This window comes from Euphorbia lathyris, chromosome 9 (genome assembly GCF_963576675.1).
Source record: "Euphorbia lathyris chromosome 9, ddEupLath1.1, whole genome shotgun sequence".
NCBI lineage: Eukaryota > Viridiplantae > Streptophyta > Magnoliopsida > Malpighiales > Euphorbiaceae > Euphorbia > Euphorbia lathyris.
Window position 1 is genome coordinate 34,440,698 of NC_088918.1, and position 22,193 is coordinate 34,462,890.

The window sequence follows — 22,193 nt, forward strand, 5'->3', positions numbered from 1 at the left end:
ATCATGTCGCATTTGAGCGCATTCCATTATAAATGCGACACAGATGGAAATTGGGCGCATTCAAACACTAAACATATATAGACAAATCATACACAAATTATACACAAATCATACCTGGAATACGTGTGCAAATCCAATAAGTTGATATGGCACACGTTTCCTATTTCCCGCTGCATTTGCCTCTAATTGCTTCAGTCTTTTGCTAATGGCCCAGTCCAAGAACCTATACGTCTCCTCCCAAGCCAACGTCCCCCATGGAAACTCATTAAACAGGCTTGGATAATCTGCAAGATCCAAAACCCAATCCTTTGCATGCCTCTCGTTAGCATTATCCAATACATTGCCATGCACAAAGTACAACATGGCAATCATCACAGCATCTTGGTTAAATCGGTCGGTCGCATCCTTCTTCTTCCATTGTACACTTTTCAAAACTTCAAAGAAGTGAATTGTCGTTATTGTCTCGTATTTCTTGAAGTACTTATTTCGCAACCTATGCGGCATCTCTAATTCATACATTCTTTCCATGAATTCCCCAATGTTTACCCCAAACCTTAAACCACTTATCAGGCCAAACTCCCAATCTCCAAACTGCATATCAACTCCCCTCACCCTGAACCACATCTCCCTGTGTTTACTTTCTTTATGTTTAATCTCCCGTGATAGGACATGATGCACTATTCCAGCAGAGAAACTAGCAACTTTCATATCCAAATATTGACCAAAACATGTTTTCCTATACATTTCTAGCTGCTTTTCACTCAAATACTTCTTTATCATGACCCCAGAATCCATATTAAACCTGACTGTTACTTGAGCATCCGAATTAACCACCTTGGGATATTTGAAAATGGAACTATGTTTTCTCTTTTTAGATTCACTGGGATCATGCTGTAACAATTTTAAACATACACACATTAAATTCTCTAACAAAACTGACATATTCTATGTATAAGGCTTACAATCATGTCGCATTCGTCTGTGAATGCGCTCAAATGCGACAATGTTTCATGGTGTATAATGTCGCATTTGAGCGCATTTAGGTAATAAATGCGACAGTTTAATGGAATGGCTCGTCGCATGTGTCGCATTTAGGTAACAAATGCGACACTATGTTCGCCTATTATACCTTGTCGCATTTGAGCGCATTTAGGTAACAAATGCGACCATATCTACATACAGTTAACATACGAGCGCATTCGAGCGCATTCGAGCGCATTTAAACCATTAATGGCGGTAACAGGGAAGAAGATGATGCATGCTTACCTTATGCTTTGTCCGTCCTTCCTCTTCGCTTGTCGCCGTCGCCTTCCGTTTTCTTGCCATCACAGTCGTGCTTCGCAGGGAAGAAAGAAACCGGAGATGAAAATGTCGAGGTAGGAGAAAATGAAAATGAAAATGTAGAGAAGAACAACCCGGATTATATATAGTGATGAGTTCAAAACGTAAAATGCAGTTGAAACGAACTGAGAATGAAGAAGATGAACCACAATGAAGTTGAATGGGAAAGGTCAGGTGAGGAAGTGGAAGTGGAAGGAGCGGGAGGTAGGAGATGAACCTTCAAACTAAAATAAGGGTAGTTTTGTCCAAAATGGGTTTATTTGTCTAATTTGGTAAAATGAAAGGAAGGTGGGTTAGATATGTAAAGTGGGGTTCTTCATTGGGCTAGATTAGTAATTATCCCAAAAAATAACTCCCAAACAAGGTTAATTTAATATTTAACCTTCCATTATTTCCATTTGATTTTTGGTTAATTTAGAAACCTGATTGATGATTTTGATAGTTTAAAGTCTTAATTGATTTTAAAACCTTAGTTTATGGACCAAATAGGAATTATGCCTAAAATAAACATTGCTTTCTTTTGAGGCAGAAAGAAGCTTCGATACTAAGCAGAGCGAGTAACCGGCGTCTTCATAAACCCCCTATAAATACAGTACACCGATTATTCACTGTACACTTCTCTCTCGCTCGTTAATTTCAGGTACCATTCCTTCATTGTTAATTTCTCCTCACATTACTTCTTTTCTTGTATATATATATATTTTAATTTGTAATAATTTTGTTTGGCTGAAGAATCCTTTGATTCTTTTCTTTTCTGGTTGAAGAATTCCTCTCTCATTTATCTGGTGAATATGCCGGCGGCCGAATTGTACTCGGAGCACCCTTTATTTGGTGGTGCAATTGCTAACACCTTCCCCCGGAGATTCCAGGTTTAGTTCACTTAAGCTTCTTGTTTATTTATTTATTCATTTTTTAATTGTTTGATTAAGGAAAGAGTGCCCAATTTTTTTAGGATGTCAGCAATATTCGCCAAGTTCCTGATCATCAGGTTCGGTTATACATACGTTATCCTTGTAGTGAAGATTTTGTTTTGTGCCTTCATTTTAACATAATATAAAATAGTACTTATTTTGCCCCTTTCCTACCTGAAGGAGGCATTTACTGACCCTGCACGTGATGAAAGCTTGATCTTTGAGCTTTTAGAATTTAAGAATGAAGTAGGAGATACTGGAAGTGCTGCCTGGTTTCTGCAAGATCTTGCTAATGAACAAAACGCTGAGGGATGCACGGTAAATTATTTTACCCTTGTTCAACCATGCTCATTTTCTGCCTGATTTAACCAAGAATCTAAGATTATGTGTGTTTAGATTACCTAGTCTAATAGTAAATCTAAGCTTCAATATATTGATATATATGTTTAGCGTTTGTAATAAGGACTCTGGTTTCCAAATTTCAGTTGCTTGAGCAGTCAGGAGTAGTTGAGGCCCCTGGTTTGACTTACAGGAACATCCCTGCTGTCATTACTACTGCTATTGGCCAAATGGTATGTTCTAATGTCTTGTAATAGCTTTTGATTTGCTCTTGATTATCTTTGGGTATTTGTACCATAAATATGATATGTGCTTATAGATACTGTAAATCTAATTGTAAATGAACATTTCATTGATCTTAAAGTAATCTAGTTATTTTAAAGTCCTTTTAATATGCCCTTGTTTTTTCGTATTCGATTGATGTGGTTTCATTAGGTTTCTGTCGAAATTTCTAGGGGTGAAAGTTGATGTCAATGTCTAGGGATGTATTGTAATGACTCATTTGTACAAGGCTATTGGCTACAAATTGTTCTGAAGTTCGCTTCAAGACATCTTATGACAATGTAAGGATGTAACAGAGGGTATCTTAGAAATTACCCTGCATTGTCCCTCTATCTTGAAGTTCATGCCTCTTTGAATTAAGATTTAGCTTCTTTCAGTATTTTGCCAAGCCTAAGCTGTTTTTCATTATGCACTGCACTGCACTTGTTGAAGAGGGGAGAATCGTTTTTGTCTAAATTTATGTGGGATTTACTTGTTTAAATTGTGCGGTAATTGGCATGTTTGGTGAGTAGTCTGTTGAAGAGAAGTAATAGTTTTGTAATATAGTTTTACTCAATTGCCTTTTTCTACCTCATGGAATATGTTCTGCTTGTCTTTTCGTTATATAAGCTTTTATAATCTGTTTTAGTGGAGGATATGTTTTTGTTAATTCACATTGTGACTTGTATACAGGCAATTTCAAAGGGACGACAAGGGAGGGAAGCACAAAATATTGTGAGGGTAAGTATTCACATGTTATTCTTTCATTCATGAAATATGTTACAAAATGCTCAAGACAACTCAATGATATTGATATATACACAGGTTTATTTGGCTAACATACGTCTTAGAGGAGTTGGCACAGATGTGCTCATAACTGGATATGAACCACTATTAATAAAGTAAGTATAAAATAACATGATGCTTTTCAAGTCTTTTTCTTTTTTATTGTACTGCGATATAGTGTAAAATTAGCTACATAAATGGAAATAGAGGTGTCAAAAGCACACACGACACATAATTTTAGTGTTTAGATTTAGCTTAGTAGGTAATGTGGTCATTTTTGGTGGATACGCAAATCTTTGGGTTGGGCTAGAGTTGACATGCTAATTCGAAAATGACACGAGTGGTTGTTATATTCTCTAATGTTTTTACACGGGACCTTTATTAATAAATGTTTATAAAATTGCCATTATTATTTGCAAACACGACTCGAACCTCCTATATTGTTACGAGTCATTCTTAATAAGGATAGTAAAATAAAATGTGACTCGTAAATACATTACATCATGATATTAGTGGACTTTTGGATGGTTATAGTAGTGGTAATATTTAAAATATTACCATATCCTCCAATATTTTTTAAAGTCACCGTTAACATATACATAATAAAATTACATGTGATTAAAAACACAACATGAAATCGACACTTACCCCGATTATGACACGAAAGTTTTTGGGTTGAATTAGGGATGACTTATTTGACACTAACCTCTAAATGGAAGCATATATAGCATGTTAGAATTTTGTGCTCATAAATTATTTAGGCTTCACAATCGCACATGCATTGCATACTAGATTGGTAGGAAAGACAGGTCTGCATTGGATGTTTTGGCCCTTTTTGGTAAATTCATGACCAAGAAAACCTGGATGGGTGCAGTAGGATTATGTTACTGATTTCAAGCATGGGTCTGTTCTGTTTTTGTTACTGATTTATAATTGTGTGGATGCAGCCCTTTAAGTGAAAGTGCAAACACAGTTGGTGCCGGGCTAGCTGTTCCAGCCACACAATCTGGATTCCTCCCAATGATTGAGGTCTTTAAGCTCGCAGTATCTTCCTTCAAAGTGCATGACTGGAATCTTTTTGGCAGTGCTGCAGCCTAAAAGAGGACCAATGTAATTTTTAAATCTAGATATGACAATTTGACATTAATTCTTTCTTCTTTCTAGATTTTAGGTCCGAATTCTTTTGAGTTTATTTTAGTTTCGAATCCAAATAAAATCTTTAACCAGATAACAGATATTCATCCTTGTTTAGTCTTTGTTTTGTGCCGTTTCTCTCTACTGCAAAGCAAAAACACAGATTTAACATGAGCACAAGTAATTTATCTAAATTATCCGTGTTGATTATTAGACCTGTTTGATTTCAGTTGCATTAATGCACATACATTTTCCAAAAAGATTTGCAATCATAAAGTTTGGAAACATACATGCGAGTATTTAGCTGCTTGATCCAGTAAATGAGTTGCTTGTCAAATACCTAACTGTTAGAATTGATTTACCATTGAAAAAAAAAAGACTGCAAAGAAGAAAATACTTAACATTGTTAGAAACTAAAGAGCCTGTGACAGTTTCATTATTATTATCTTTTAAAATAAAGGCAGCAAGCGAAGCTCGGACATCCCAACTAGGTTGGAACCCTCCGAAACTAAACCGCAAAGCCAGGTCTAATTTATTAAGAGAAAGAAAAATACATGAAAAAATAGATTACATAAAAAAAATGAAATTATTCAACATGATTAAAGTCATCACAAATGAAGTTATTGTAAAAATACGAAGCAGAATTCCACCAATTGATTCCTTCGGCGGTTAGACCAAATTGAGCAAGAGCATCAACGACTTTATTACCCTCCCGGTAGATATGAGAAACTATAAAATTCATATTGAAGATTTGTACGAAGAATTCCAACCAATCTTGACGAATCTCACATGGAACTACAATGGAACGAACCCGAAAAAGATTGACAACATAAATGGAATCACATTCTAACCAAAGACTATGCAAACTTCTCCTCCAAGCAACTCTAATAGCATGAATTCTTGCCCTTAACTCAGCGATATGAGCAAAAGAGTGACCAATAGAGAAAGAAAAACTTCCTCTAGGAAACCCCCTTAAAGTTCTGAAAATTCCGTCCACACCAGCTTGACCAGGAGAACCCGACGTCGACCCATCAATATTTACTTTTAACCAACCCGACATAGAAGGATTCCAAGAAACTCCGATAATACGAGGTGCACGAGGGGAGCGACCAACAATTCTAAGTTGCCGAAGGACATGAAACTCCCCCAAATTATTTCTGACAGTTTTGGTGTTGCAAGAATCCATTTCCCGAATTAATCCCCAAAGCTGACGAAGCGCAAGAGATAAAATGAGGCTACTGTTTTCAAAAAATGTGTATTTGGGGAAATGTTTTTAACAGATTGGGACTCTCTTTTACACCTAGGTGCCACATATTTTTAACTCTAATATCACTTTTTTTCGTGTCAACATTACAAATTAAGAAACTTTGTGTCGGCGGTTTTGACGGGGGGTGCTAGGGGTGCGTCGGTGCCGTTGGGGGCTTCTAGGGATGCGGCGGCCGATCGGGGGCTGGAAGGTGTTGGTGCCGCGGCCGCGGCCTTGGACTCGTTTTTCGCGGAGGGACGCGCGTATGATTCCGGAGTTAGAGGGCCGCTTCCGGTGCTTGGGCCACAGGGAGTACCGGCCGTCTCTCCCCAGCAGGATGAGCATGCCGTGCGACTTTCGTTGGCCGCGCAGGCCGTGCTGGCCGCGCAAGCCGCACAGACTACGCAAGCCGCTCAAGCGGAAGTTTCCGTGGATTTGGGAGGCCCCTCCTGGAGGGATAAGTTGCTAGGGGTGTCAAAGGAGGATCCCATGATGGAGGTGGATGCTTTTGAGAATGATTCCGGGGATTTTCTCTCTGATTCCGATTCTGAGGATGGAGAGCCTGATAACCCGCTGTGTCCTAGGATCCGGCTGTCCTCAGATGACAAGCGGGTCATGAGATCGAAGTGGAAATTGGCGTTAATCGTCACTGTGTTGGGGAAAAGGATCAGTTTCAATTATTTTGCCCAGAGGATCCAGGCTCAATGGGCAAAGAAAGGAAAGGTTACTATCACAGACCTTGAAAATGACTATTATGTCATTAAATTCACAAGGGCTGAGGATTTCAATGCTGTTGTGAATGGTGGTCCGTATATTATCTCCAATCATGTGTTGGCTCTGAGACCTTGGGTCCCAAATTTTGATCCCCATGATTGCTCTGTTAACAGGATCCTTACTTGGGTTAGGTTCCCGGGCCTACCTCTTGAATACTACAGTGATAGGTTCCTGAACAAGATTGGTAGCCTTATTGGGAAAGTCCACCATGTTGATAAGACTACCATTGGGGCAGTGAGAGGCAAGTTTGCCAGGGTCTGTATCGATATTGATCTCGCTAAGCCTCTTCTTTCTCAGTTCTGTACTCAAAACAAGGTCTATCATATTGAATATGAAGGTATACACAACATCTGCTATGAATGTGGTATGTTTGGCCATACCCTTGAGGGTTGTCCTAAGAGGAGGAAGGACGTGGAGGAGTTGGTGCAACCTATCATAGGCGAAGCTGAGAAGAGTCAAGGGGAAGTAAGGAGCTTTGGCCCATGGATGCTTGCCAAGAGGCCAGTGAGAAGGAAGCCACGGGCTAATGTTAATGCTAATCATTCACCAGATATCAGTACGAAGATGACTACTCTCCAGATTGCTCCTGAGATCAAGGTCAGACCCCCGGATATTAAGAAGGGGATTGAGACTGGAGTGGACTCAGCTTCGGGTTCCGGGTCAAGGTTCGGTGTTTTGTCTATGGAGGAAGATCAAGACTCGGATCCTTCTGATAAGCAGATTGATTTAAGCATGCCTGGTCTAGAGTCGGTAGAGCATGCCTCTAGTCTGGGTAATTCTATTAATCCTCTCTTTGTCTCTAATGCTTCTGCTAAAGGCAAAGAGATTCCCCAGTCTATCCTGTCAGCTGGGAAGGGTTTGAGTAGGGAGGCGAGTACTCTACATCCTCCTGTTGATGCTCCTATTGGTAAGACTATAGGAGTGAGTAAGTTAAACATGAAGAATCCCAAAGGGAAACCTAAAAAGAACCTTCATGGTTTGAATTCTTTGGATAAAAGGGGTCCTTCTGGGACCGCCTCTAGGCTCTCCGGAGCCCCAAACAAATACCTGATCTAGGGTTTGGGCCTGCGTCTGTAGTCTCCCCCTCTGATGGACTTCTTCGTTTGGAATGTTAGAGGTGCGGCGAGCAAGGCTACCCGCATTCATGTCAATGATCTCATTAAACAGTTTAACCCTTCCTGCTTTGTCCTTCTTGAGACCAAGGTTAGTGGAGCCAAAGCAGATGAGGTGGTTAGAAAGTTTAAGAATTGGAATTGCGTCAGGTCGGAGGCTACTGGCCGGGCAGGGGGGATTTGGCTCTTTTGGAAGCCAGGTCAAGTCAATATTGATATTGTTACTATGGACAGTCAATTCATCCATAGTAAGGTGTGTTACCCGGGTAATAAACCCTTCTTTATTACCTTCGTCTATGCTGATCCTGTTTCGACTAACCGAAGAAGGCTGTGGGAGATCCTTCATTCTTTTAGCTCTAACATGGTGGAGGCGTGGTTGGTTGCCGGGGATTTTAATGACATTGCCCTCTTGAGTGATCAGAGAGGAGGGGGTAATCATTATGTGAACCGGTGTCTTAATCATAAGCAAAGTATGGATATGTGCGGGCTTTCGGACCTGGGTGCTGCTGGCCACAAATTTACCTGGAAAAGGAATAGTGTGTTTGTTAGGTTGGATAAGGTGTACGCTAATGTTGCAGCGATTTATAGGTTTTCTGAGGTCAAGGTACTTAATCTCCCTTTCCGTCACTCAGACCATTGCCCTATCCTCATTAATTTGGTCAAAGGAAATCGGCTGAAAGGTAATAGACCTTTTAGGTATCTGGTGGCTTGGGAGTCTCACCCCGAGTTTAAGGATTTCGTTAAAAGCAATTGGCATCCCCACTCTGATGTTCTCCTCGCTACTGAGGAATTCAGGAGGAATGTGGCTGTTTGGAATAAAAATACTTTTGGTCATATTATCAGGAGGAAGAACAAACTCTTGAGGAGAATGGAAGGTGTTCAGCGTTGCTTGGAGGTTCGTTTTGATCATAGCCTGAATGGTCACCTAAGAGCTCTTCAGAACGAGTTGGAAGCTGTGCTTAGACATGAAGAGCTTCTGTGGTTCCAGAAATCTAGGAAGGCTTGGATTCAAGACGGGGACCGGAATACCAGGTTTTTCCACCTCTCAACGATCATTAGGAGACAGCGAAATAGGATCGAGGCTATTAAAGACGCCAGTGGTGAGTGTATTTTTGAGGAGGAGGACATTCGGCGCCTTGCCCTTGATTTCTACAAGGACCTGTTCAGAGAGGAAGCTGTGGACCTAGAGAGTGCCCACTCTGGCATTTCCTTTCCTCGTTTGGGGGAGGATGCTATTAATAATGCTTTCCATCCCATTGAGCTTAAAGAGATTGATCTGGCCTTCTCCAGCATCGGTTCCACTAAGGCTCCTGGTATTGATGGTATCCCCGCTAGTTTCTATCATAAACACTGGGACACTGTTAAAGAGGGTATATACAGCTTTGTGTTAGGTGTCTTTGGTGGTTCGAACGATATCAGTTTGGTTAATAAAACCCTCCTTGTCTTGATTCCTAAGGTTGCCAAGCCTTCTTCCTTTCTCCAGATGAGACCCATCAGTCTTTGTAATGTCTTGTATAAAGCTATTACTAAGATTGTGGCTAATAGAATCCGGAAGATCCTTCCGGATATTATCAGCCAAAATCAAGGGAGCTTTGTTCCTGGAAGACAATTGATGGATAACGTTGTTATTGCCCAGGAGGTTGTCCATTCTATGAAGATTAAGAAAGGCAAGAAAGGGATCGTGGCTCTCAAGCTGGATCTGGAGAAAGCCTATGATAGGTTGAACTGGAGCTTTCTTCTGGATAGTTTAGCCAAAGCTGGTATCCCGAAGAACTGGAGGAATTTGATTGGAAAGTGTATCTCCTCTCCTGTTTTCCAGGTTATGATCAATGGGGATATGTCGGATGAGTTCTCTCCATCCAGGGGTATTCGTCAAGGGGATCCTATGAGCCCATTCCTTTTTGTTATTGCCATGGAAAGATTGTCTCACCTGATCCAAGAGGCGGTGAGCAAAGGGACTCTCCACCCTGTTTCCATCAACAGACATTGCCCCCCTGTTACCCATTTACTCTTTGCTGATGATGTCATGCTTTTTGTGGAGGGTAATGAGGAACAAATTAAGGCTGTGATGGATATCCTCGACTGCTTTTGTGAGGCTTCTGGCCAGAAGATTAACATCCATAAATCCCGTATGCTTTGTTCCAAGAATATGGATAATAGCTTGTGTAGAAGACTGAGTGAGATGTCTGGCATTCCCCTGACTCAATCGTTTGGGAAATACCTTGGGGTCCCTCTTCATAGTGACAGGGTGTCCAAAGCCTCTTTTAAAGACATTTTGGACAAATCTAACGGTTTGTGTGCTAGCTGGAAAGCTAATTCTCTTTCACTTGCAGGTCGCCTTACTTTAATCCAGTCTATCAACTGCGCTGCTCCAAATCACATCATGCAAGCCTGTAAGCTCCCTGAGCCGGTCCTCAACGACCTTGATAAAATTAATCGGCATTTTCTGTGGGGAGAGTCTGGGGATGGGAGGAAGATTCACCTGGTCCATTGGAAGGAAGCCTGCCAGCCTAAGAGCAGGGGGGGTCTTGGTATAAGGCAAGCTAAGGACAATAATAAAGTCCTGTTAATGAAGCTTCTTTGGAGAATGTGGCAATCCCCCTCCTCCCTTTGGGTTCGTCTTCTCTGCGGCAAGTATAGGAAAGATAGAATCTTTGGTGGCCCGAAGGAGAGGGTTGTCAGCTGTTCCTTCCTCTGGAAAGGGCTTAGTGCTATTTTTGCTGAGTTCTGTACGGGGATTGGCTTGGAGGTGGGTAATGGGAGATCCATTAGTTTCTGGTATGACACCTGGATTGGTGACAAACCGTTGATTGAGGTGTGCATCGCCCCTCCGCCGAATGATCTCCTCTCCTGGAGAATTGCTGATGTGGTGGACTCGGAGGGAGACTGGATCTGGTCTAAGTTCGACTCCTTTCTTAGCCTGGAGACCCTCCTTAATATTAGAGGTGTGAAGATTAGTAATCAGGAGGAGGATAAGGACAGACACTGCTGGGCCTTGACTAATAATGGTTCTTATTCTTGCAAATCGGCCTATGAAGCTTTTACCCCTAATAGGGCTGATCCTCCTTTGGAAATTTGGAAGTCCATTTGGGCCCTCAAAGTCCCCTACCGCATTAGGAGTTTCCTATGGCTGGGAGTCAAAGACAGGCTCCTCACGAATGCAGATAGACACAGAAGGCACTTGGCTGTATCTGGTGCCTGTAGCAGATGCAGCGGCCATGTGGAAACCTTGTGCCATGCTTTGAGGGATTGCCCGAATAGTAGAAAGGTTTGGGAAGGGGTCCTTCCTCACCACATCCTTCCTTCCTTTATGGGGTTCTCTGATATTGACTGGTTCTCTGAAGGCGTTAATGGGAATTTGTTGGCCAGTATGGAGCACGGGGCTATTCTCTTCGCTATTATTTGTCACCAAATGTGGAAATGGAGGAATGAAGAGTTATTTGCTGAGAAGACTGTCTTTATTCCTGACCTCCGGTTTTACTTCTCGAAAAAACTCTCTGTTATTACAAAGAGTTTTGAAGGAGAGCCCCTGGTTCACCCCTCCCCGGTTAAAGAGGTCCAGTTAGTTGGTTGGAGGAAGCCCAGGGAAGGGGTTGTCAAGTTGAATACGGATGGCTCCTGCCTTAGTAATGGCAGAATTGCTGCTGGTGGAGTTCTTCGGGATGCTGGTGGCGCCTGGCTGGCTGGGTTTACCCATAACTTAGGTACGGGCTCCTCCTTTACTGCAGAGCTCTGGGGGATCTTGTCTGGCATTAAACTCGCCATTCGCATGGGTGTTAAAAGACTTTCGGTGGAGTCTGACAATTTGGAGGCTATCAACAGGATTTCGGATAGACAGGATGTTTGTCTTAAGAGTCAGAATCTCATTAAAGCCATCTTGAGGCTTCGTCCTGCCTTCGATTCTCTTACCTTCTCCCATATTTATAGGGAGCAAAACCGCGTGGCGGATCGCTTGGCAGCTGCTGGGCATGGGGGGATGTTAGGTGTTTCTACCCTTTCCGTTCCTCCTTCTTTTCTGTTACCTTCTCTTCTTGAGGATAGGATTGGGGTCAGTCTTCCTAGACTGATCCCGGGTTAGGTTTTTGTTTGTTTGTTTTTTTCTTCCCTTCTTACCAAAAAAAAAAAAAAAAAAAAGAAACTTTGTGTCATTTGATATGTCAATTTCTGTTGGCAATGGTAACATTTGGTAAAGGTTAATATTAAAATTACATTATGTTATGAATGAAGATAAAATTAGTTTTTCCCAAACAACCTCGAGACTATTTGATACTTTATTTCTTCTAGTTTCTTATAATTGAAATCTAATAAAATCCCCAAAGTCCTTCCTCTTCATTAACAACATATGAATGTACAGTCTCAGGCTTTGCAGTTCTACACCAGTTTTACACTATTCATCTACCAAAACCTTCCAGCATCTCCAAACCTGATGCCCTCACCTCACCAATTATCTCACCCTGATATGATTCGAACTCATGGCCTCCCTAATCATATGTAAGCTCTTAACCACTAGGCTAAGAGCTTCACCACACAACTTACCTTAATATTAAAAAGGAAACAAATACTAAAAAAGGTGGTAAAAATATCAAGAATTATCTATTGATAGATTTGAAAATTTTCATATCCTTCAAATTAAATTTGATTAACAATGCTAATAGTTAAAGAGAAACTCCAATTACATTTATTAGTTTAATTGAATGCCAATAAAACTTCAATTATATTATTACAATTAGTTGACTACATTAGCTTTAGCTGATTATCTTTTTATTCAATTGATTTGACTAATTGTTTTGACTAGCTCTTTATGTAAATCTTTTTGGTAAAACTTAACTAATTACTAATAGTTATTTGTGGAAAAAAAACAATTAAGGACATTGATATTTTATTATTATTCTTATTATTTTCTTTTTTAATAATTCATATTTAAATGATGAGTTGCTAATAGACAAATGTAACTTCGTGCAAATACATAAATATTTATGTTTATCAATACGATTACAAATAATTATCTTGTAATAAATTAATGTTTAATATGTCATATTCTTCGTCGCATCTTAAAAAAACATCATATACACATGTTATAGCTTAAGTATTTACAAGAAAATTATTGTAAGTGTCTAATTTGGTACAATGGGTTGCATTTGGTCTAAAAATATAAATTACCTCCCATTGGGCTAGTTTTGTAAAAAATTCCTAAAAAATATAGGGACTTAGAAATTATTTACCCTAAATTTTAATTTATGAAAATGATAAGAAATTTATAGTAGCGGTTTAGAGAACACTAACCTGTGAACTGAAAGAATGACTCATAGCGTCTAAGAATGACTCATAGCGCCCGTTAAGAAATTCTCTATCCCTAATTTCTTGGAATCTATAGTTTATAATGAATCTTCTTTGATTTTTTAACCATTTTATTTGGTTTAAAAAAAAGTATACCTAGACCAACTTAATAATCTTGCAATAATGCTACAACTGTATCAAAAGAACCCGAGATTGGAGGGTTGCTAAGGGGTGGCACTGGCCCTCATCAAGTCTGGTGCTGGATCCCAAGCTAGATCACCTTAGTGATAATGATAATATATCAGATATTATTGTTTGGTTCGGTTCCATAATTTTTAGTCGGACCTTCATGACTGTAGTAGATGAGATGTGTGAATCTTGGGAAGAAACTTCCATAATAATCCAAAGACAAAGAATCATATTCTAACAAGGATTATAGAATTATATTATTTCTTATACATAAAATTTCTATCCTAAATTGGAGATAGTATGAGAGAGAGTAGATAGGAAGACTCTCCTATTCTAATTAGAACTATCCATCCTCTATAAACAGGGCCTTAATTCTACGGCCGTCAATTAGTTGGGGATTCCCCATCTCCGTTGGAGACCCGGTCCGTTGAGGATGGGGAATCTCCGTTTGTGATCCCCATGGGACGGGAATGGTTTTTATTTTATCCCTGATAGTCGGGGACGGGCCGGGTATGGTTATAAGTGTTCCATCCCCGTCCCCGAATGTCCCCAACGGGGATCCCCGACTAAATATCCGAATATTAAAAAAATAAACTAAAAAAATATATAGGTGATTTAGATAAATTAAAAAAAGATTGAGTTGTAACCTGGTTGCTTTAAAACGGAATATATTCTAAAAATAAATTAAGATAAAATCTAACTAGGTTGGTTTAAAATTAAAATGGAACCTATGCAATTAGGAGTAGAAATTATAAAATAAAAAAAATTGAAAGCTAATAAGTAATGCATGGACCCAGGATGGGGATTCCCCGCGAGGATGAGAATTTTAGCTAATCAAAACCTTCGAAACCTTAAAAAAGGTGGAGAAATTAAAAAGTTAAACGGGGATTGGTAGCCAAAATTTTCTCCATATGTTATTCGGGACAGGGACGAGGAATCCCCGATAGACCAGTGGTGAGGGATGGTTAATGCAATCCCCGCCCCGCCCCGACCCACCCCGTTTACAGCCCTTTAATTCCCTAAAGTATGTATTCATATTTTTTACATACTTAGATAACTTTAAAATCAACTTTTTGAAACTAGACCATTCATACTAGACCTGGCAATTATCGTGTTCGAGTCGTGTTCGTGTCGTGTCATTTCGGGTTCGTGTCAAAAAAGAGTAAACCCAAACCCAACCCAAAAACTTTCGTGTCAAAGTCGTGTTAACCTGTTCGGGTTAGTGTCGATTTCGTGTCGTGTTTTCGGGTTACATGTAATTTTGTTATGCATATATATTAATAATAACTCTTAAAAATATAAGAAGATATGGTACTGTTTTTAAACATTTTATATCATTTTTAGATTAGTATGTTAACAATAATTATCGAAAAGTTCGATAATATCATGTTAGAGGGTCATGTAATGTGTTTATAACAATTTAGGAAATTCAAATCAATATTTGCAATTAATAATTATAATTTTATTATCTGTATTAATAAAGTGATATAAAAAACACGAGAGAATATAACAATAATTTTCAATATCCGTGTCAGTTTCGTGTTTTCGGGTTGACACGAAAATGACACGAAAATTAACGTGTCATTTCGTGTCGTGTCAACTTTCGTGTCGTGTCATAAAACCCTAAACACTAACACTAAAAAAGCATGTCGTGTTCGTGTCGTGTCATCGGGTCGTGTGTTGCTTTGCCGGGTCTAATTCATACTGTGCACGTGTCATGAATCAAAAGGTACGAAGGTATTATTGGAATAATAATGTCTTTACATGTATATGACAAATCTCTTTAGCCTAAAAAGGCTTTTCTGGTCTCGACAGTGGGGTCCTAATATTGTCGGGTTAGGTTTCATAATCTTTTGTTAGACCTTCGTGATCGAATCGAGTGAGATATGTGAATCTCAGAAAGAAGGTTCCATCATATTTTGAAGATAATGAATCATGTTTTAACAAGAATACTAGAACAATATTATTTCTTATACAATAAAATTTTATCCTAAATTGGGAATATTATGATCCTGTTTGGGAATGAGTTGTTAGTTGTTTACATTAGCGGTTAGCTGTTTGCCTTTTTGTTTAGCTGTTTTGACTAGCTGTTTGTAAAACATGTTTGGTAAAAATTAGCTATTTGTAGTAAAATGACAAATAAGGACATTGTTATTTTAATGCATAAATACAATTTAAAACCATAAAAAATATGTTAAAGTATTTATTAATACATAAAAATTAAAGAACCATAGGAAATAAATACCAATTCATATTAAAATACATAATTACGTGTAGTATACAAATCCATATCTTCAAACAATAATGAAATTATATAATTAGTAATAATAGTTTAACCCACAATTCTCATTAACCTACAAAAAAAAACAAGAAATAAAATCAATTCATATAGCTAAAATAAAATGTTTAAGAACCACGTTGATGTCGTCTACTCCTCATCAAACTAGCACTAATGTCATTACGGACTCTGGTCATTTCGTTAGTACTCAAACGTTGAACTTCTTGTGTGGAATTATATTTAGCATCCGCAAATATTTCCGGAGGAATAAAAGTGGGATCTTCATCTATGATCCTAAATGCTGGATCTGACACTTTGCTTAATCTTATATAGTTATGCAATGCAAATGCCGCACAAACTATTATATTTTGATCTTGCAGTGAGTATTTAGGCACTTTGTCTAGTATTTTCCACCGTGCCTTTAAAATGCCAAATGCTCTTTCAATGCAACTTCTTAAGGAAGAATGATCACGATTAAATATTTCTTTACACCCTCCTGGATTAGCACCATGAAACTCCGATTGATGATATCTTATCTTGTGATAGGGTGTCAAATATTCTCCCCTTTCAGGATATCCTTTATCTACCAAGTAATATTTACCTAAATATGAAAATATACTCTTTATTAATATATGCATTAACAATTGTTAAATTTAAATGAATAAGGTTCATAAAATAAGGCTAATTACCAGGAGGAGGTTTTGGAAAATTTAGAGTTGGATTGCTAATAACATCTTGGAAAATACGAGAATCATGAGCTGATCCCTCCCAACCAATTAACACGTACGTAAAAAGCAAATCGAAGTCACATACCGCCATAACATTGAAAGTGGGTGTTCCTTTCTTTCCTCTATATCGCAATTGATCCTCCTCGACAATTATAACATTTATATGAGTACCATCAATAGCTTCAATGCAATTCTAATATAAAATAATTAAGCATAAAATCTTGACAAAGTCATTAAGTTCACAATATAATTTAAGAAAGAATAAAACTATAAATAATTACCTTAAAGTGTGGCATATATCGAGTATCATTGAAAACTTGTGGAGGAATTTCCTCAAACTCGGGATCTCTCGGTTTTAATATATCTCTTGACAAACCATCCATGACATCCAAAACTTCTTTAAAAGTTCTATTGATAGTTTCACCAGACCATTGAAACCGCTCTTGGACATCCTGGTTTGAGGCTCCTTACTAAAGATCCATACAAATAGACCCACTTTCTCTAAAATTGACATTTTATCCAAAACAAGTAACTCATATTTATGTTCTAAATCCATACACAATTGTCCAAATGTGTTTTGTGTCATCCTAAATATATTAAAGCAACGTTTTTCATGACCATTTAACAATTCTAGTATCCATTTTTCTCCCGTTTGGAATGATGTCATGCAAGGCTCCTTGTGTATGTAAGTTACATAATAAAGACAAGCATAACCTAATGTAGATGCCATGGAGTCCCAAAATGCACTATTTCTACACCTCTTCTGTATCCGATTATGTGTAGCGTACAAATCCATATCTGCAAACAATAATAAAATTATATAATTATGGTCATTAATCCATAAGACTCTTGGAACATAAAATTACACAAATATCTAACCAATAACACAACAAACAATGTTGTGTCCATCAATAATAATAATAAGTTGTAAGAAAATTAGATATTAGATACTATGCAAAATCATGATGCAACATCCATGAACATCCATAAACATCCATACAAGTACACATTTCATATAGCAAAAAGTTAATGTTTACATTCCAATAATAAAACTAGATCACTACAACAAATATCTAATATTGTGACGAAAATTCATCTGACAAAATAATTTTTGTCACAATTAATGTACTTATTGTGACAAAAAAATAATTAGTAAAAAAATGTGAAAATTCCAAATAAAATTATGACAAAATAATGTTTCGTCCAAATATTTATCACAATAAAGCACAAGTCAATTAATATTATGACAAAAAAAAAATTGTAACACATTTTTGTCATAAATACATAAGGTTGTGACAAAAATTCATACGTAAAAATAATTTTTTATCACAACTAATGTATTTATTGTGATCAAATAATAATTAGTAAGCAAAGGTAAAAAAACCAAAAGAAATCGTGAGAAAAAAATATTTTGTCGAAATATTTATCACAAGAAAGTAGAAATTAATACGTATTATGATAAAAACAAATTGCCACGTCATTTTTGTCATAAATGTATAAAGATGTAACGAAACATTCATACAATAAAATAACTATTTTCGCAATTAATGTACTTATTATGATAAAATTACAATTAGTAAAAAAATGAAAAAACAAAACCAAATTATGACAGTAATATTTATCAAATTAGACTAATCTATTGTTTCAGAAATCAATTTACAAATTTTCATATTTATTTGGGGATTAGAATGTGTCAGAGATTAATATAAGATACACGATTAAGCCATAATCATCTTGAGCTTTTAGTTCAAACGGTTCCATGACATGGTATTAGAGTTGCTTGGACCAAACGGTCGAGGGTTCGAGTCCTGGCAACCTCATAAATTTGTAGAATTAAAAACGCATGGCGGGTTGGGCCTGTGTTGTACACACTGCAAGACCAATGAGCATTTGCATGTGGGGATGTGTCAGAGATTCATATAAGATATACGATTTAGCGGGTTAGGCATGTGTTGTACACGCTGCAAGCCCAATGGGCATTTGCGTATGGGGGTGTGTATGTAATATTTTTCTTACTACATTATATATTTCACGGTTATTTAAATTTTGTCATAATAGCTAGATTAATGACAAATTATAGTTGTAACAATAATTAAAAACTAATTATGAGGTAATACAATTTTGTCACTAAAAACTTATTAAGACGGGCTTATTGTGACTAGGATGGTGACAAAACCCTTTGTAACAAGAAGTTTCTTATGACAAAAATATAACTTATTTTGACAAATTAAATTATCGCAACAAGCTTGAATTCTTGTAGTGGATACATATACCAAAAGGGAATAAAGTTAAGTTATTGTTTACATTCCAATAATAGAATAAGAAGGCCTACATTTCATACTAGATTAATTTGATCCATATATATTGATCAACCCTTGTTTGCATTGTTTTGCCCTCTTTGTTCGAACAAGAACTTTATATATTGAATCCTCGATACCTTTATCTTGAAAAGCTTTAAATTGTATATTTTTCTATAAAGAAAGACAAATGAAAATCAATTTAAAAGCAACCTAGTTTCTTTAATTTTCTACAATGTAAGTAATAAAGTAAGTATTTTTAATAAATATGCTAACCTCAAATTTTTTCTCCCACCACTCATTAGCACTGATTGTTCCTTTTATATAATCCCAACCTAATCCCGTCTCTTTTCCTTTTAGTGCTCTCCAAAGGCTCCATCTAGTTCTCATCCAATCCTGTTTGTGTTTCAATTGTTTATTGTCATATGCCAACTTTGTTCATTTGTAGAATTCCGACGAGAGCAACTTCCATGACATTCTTTGTAAAATCGTTGCACCATGTTTTCCCTTACTCTTTTCAGCAAATTCGATACACACATCACAGAATATGTGTAATGTTTCTAGACCAAATAGCTCGACTCGCTTCTCCTTGACCACCTTCACTTACCTCATTTGCCCTCTTAGTTTTTGGTGCCATCTTGTGCAAAGAGATTAAGTATAGTCACGCTTTTATGTTGTTAATGTTGCAAAAAAAAAAAAAGAATAATTGCAAGTGCTTTTCATGGACGCATATTTTTGAAATACATAATAGGTTTTCAAGAAAAAAAATTTCTATTTCAACTGTTTAAATATAGAAAGAACCAAAAACAATTCTTTTTAAAATACATAATAGGTTTCGAGGAAAAGCAATCAAGCATGCAAAAGTAAAGCAATTCAAGAAAACTTGCCTTTCCATGTTGAAAACAATATTGAAATTCAAGAAAAAAATCAATAATGTCTTCAAGAATCAAGCAACTCAACAATTCAAAAGTCAAAATGATAGCAGTAGAAAATATAAGATTAGTGACAGTCCTGCCCTGAATTTCTCGACTGTTACACCGGCTCACCCCCCAACCTTATCTTCTTGACGGCTCCTCCTCCACCGCCGGCCGGTGCTCCGTCCGCCATTCATTCGGTTTTTGCCGCCCGGTCCTCTCCTCGCTGAAGACTGGACACGAGTAGAGGAGATTCATAAATACCGGCTCACCCAACCACTTCATTCCGCCTGTTACTTCCTCCACCGCCGGCCGGTGCTCCGTCCGCCGTTCATTCGAGCTGCTGCCGCCGTCCGTGCGCCTGCTCCAATGCGTCGTCTGCTGATGCTGTCGTCTGCTCTTTCGCGCCGTTGTGCTACCGTTCGGTAACCCCTGTTCACGATTTTACTCTCTGTGATTTACTTGGTTGGACAAATGAGGGAACAATGGTGATAGTGCTTATGGATGTTGATTTCTGAAGTTTTATTTGGTTGGATAAATGAGGGAACAAATGTGTTAGTGCTTATGAAAGCTTGGGTTGTTATCTCTTCGGTTGAATCTTCCTCACCGGAATGTTGATGCCGATGAATTTGGAGTTTCAGGGTTTCCAGATGGGTATCAGATTGATTGAATCTTCCTCATCAGTGCTATGAATCTTCCTCCATTTATCTATGCTAAACAATGCTTCTGGAAAAGCTCCAATTGAGGAATTTTTACGGAAGAAAAGTTGAAGCCATGGATGAGCCCGTCGATCACGCAGCTCTTTTTTCCTTTGCTGCCCCTTGCAAAACGACACCAAAAACGTTTGTTAATGCTTTGAAATCCGACTCGAATACCACAGAAACTGTTCACCCTTGCCCTTCTGCACCTGTTATTCAAGACATTGGCGGGTTTAAAGCAATCAAAATCTCACAGCAGCTCTATGATAATCGTGTGGAAGCCTGTAAACATTCGGTTATTGGCAGAATAACCTTGGCTAAAGGTGATTTACCTTGGAAACATCCCGACCTTAAACTGAAACTCAATACTATATGGGGATTGAATATGAAGTGGAAATTGATCTCTCTAGGAAAAGGGTTTTTCCATATAATTCTCAACACTGCAGATGATTTGAATATAGTTTGGAGCAAAGGTGCTTTGGTTTTGAACCTGGGAATTCTACGTCTCTCTCCGTGGCAACCAGGTTTCGATCCTGTTAATCATAGAACAACGAGCGTGCAAATTTGGGTTCGACTTTACAATCTCCCATGGGAATTCTGGGATAAACAAATTATTGCTGACATTGCAAGAGTAATTGGAGTGCCGCTCCGTTTTGACAAGAACACAATTGACGGGGAGTTCGGTCACTTTGCAAGGATCCTGATTGATATAGATCTTTCCAAGCCTTTGCAGAAGGAGATTAGAGTTGACACTGATAATCTAATGGTTTGGGCACATGTATTTTATGAAAACTTGCCGGGTTTTTGCTCGGAATGCAATTCTGTGGGACATGTCACGGCTAATTGCAGAAGAGTGAAGGACAAAGGGAAGCCGGATAGCAAAGCACCTCTTGATAAAGGCAAAGCAATAGCACGACAGGAAACTAGGAAGGAGCCACCTAGACGCCACACTTGGCAATGTATAGAAGGGACCGAGTGTTCCAAAAATTGTGCCTTGGATAATACGGAACCAAATGCCTTGATGGAGCAGCCGATGCCGCCTTTTTCTCTTTCAAAGGAGAGTGAACTTTCTACTCCTCCAATTAACCCAAAAAAACCTCCTGAAATCGACCCTATTCAGCAGCAGACAAATGATAATGATTCATCGGATTGCGATGGGATGGAAGCGGCGTATGAAGGAGCAATAGCTAATGATGGGCAAATGGTTATTTTCGAGCCTCAGAAAGCCATGGAGCATACAATGCCTTTACAATCAATTTATAGCACTGATGAACTTCCACTTCAGGTGATGACCGCGACTGCAAAATCCAACTGGGTAGATGAATGTGATTCTGAAGAGGAGTCAACCAAATCTGATAAAGATGATAATGTTTGGACCCCGGTTACTTCTAAAAAGAAGAAGCGCAACAAGAATAAGAAACAGTAGCAGCAGTTGGTTCCTCTACGGACTTCAGGTAGAATTACCCAGTTACCTCTTCGTCTCCGATGATTGCTCTTTTCTGGAACTGCAGGGGCATTGCTAATGCCTCCACTCAGCGACGGCTGCGTAACATTTGTTTTGCTCACAAACCTGATGTTCTGTGTCTTGCGGAACCAATGGTTAGTTTCTGTTCTCTTCCTCCTACCTTATGGATGAATTTGAATATGGATTTAGTTTTTACTAATCCACAGAATTCTTTGTGGATCTTTGTCACATGTGATACTCCTGTTTCTTTAATTGTTAGACATGCACAACATATCACTTTTCATGTTACGGTTGATGATATGGAAGTTTCTCTCTCTGTTGTTTATGCTGCTAATTGCCCTATTGCTCGACGTGATCTTTGGGATAGTTTGATTTCAGTTGCTCAAGTTTGTTCTGGCCCTTGGGCAATGATTCGTGACTTCAATGTGGTGCGTGGTTCCCAT

General features: G+C 38.3%; 1 protein-coding gene across 2 annotated transcripts; it reads left to right on the plus strand.

Moving 5' to 3' along the window:
- Positions 1–1,852: 1,852 nt before the first annotated feature.
- LOC136206105 (uncharacterized) lies at positions 1,853–4,875 on the plus strand. 2 transcript variants are annotated; one of them, XM_065997032.1, is made up of 8 exons: positions 1,853–1,981; positions 2,106–2,210; positions 2,294–2,329; positions 2,433–2,570; positions 2,738–2,824; positions 3,546–3,593; positions 3,678–3,754; positions 4,586–4,875. In XM_065997032.1, the coding sequence occupies exons 2-8, from the start codon at positions 2,133–2,135 to the stop codon at positions 4,734–4,736; spliced, it is 615 nt and encodes a 204-aa protein (XP_065853104.1). In that variant the 5' UTR covers positions 1,853–1,981; positions 2,106–2,132; the 3' UTR covers positions 4,737–4,875. The 2 variants fall into 2 exon arrangements, with proteins under 2 accessions (XP_065853104.1, XP_065853103.1); XM_065997031.1 differs by having other exon boundaries at positions 1,856–1,981; positions 2,074–2,210.
- The last annotated feature ends 17,318 nt before the right edge of the window (positions 4,876–22,193 follow it).

Coding starts and splice junctions, on each gene's coding strand:
- LOC136206105 (XM_065997032.1), top strand. CDS start 2,133: ATGCCGGCGGCCGAATTGTACTCGGAGCACCCTTTATTTGGTGGTGCA. Junction 2,211..2,293: donor CCTTCCCCCGGAGATTCCAG/GTTTAGTTCACT, acceptor CAATTTTTTTAG/GATGTCAGCAATATTCGCCA. Junction 3,594..3,677: donor AAGCACAAAATATTGTGAGG/GTAAGTATTCAC, acceptor ATATATACACAG/GTTTATTTGGCTAACATACG.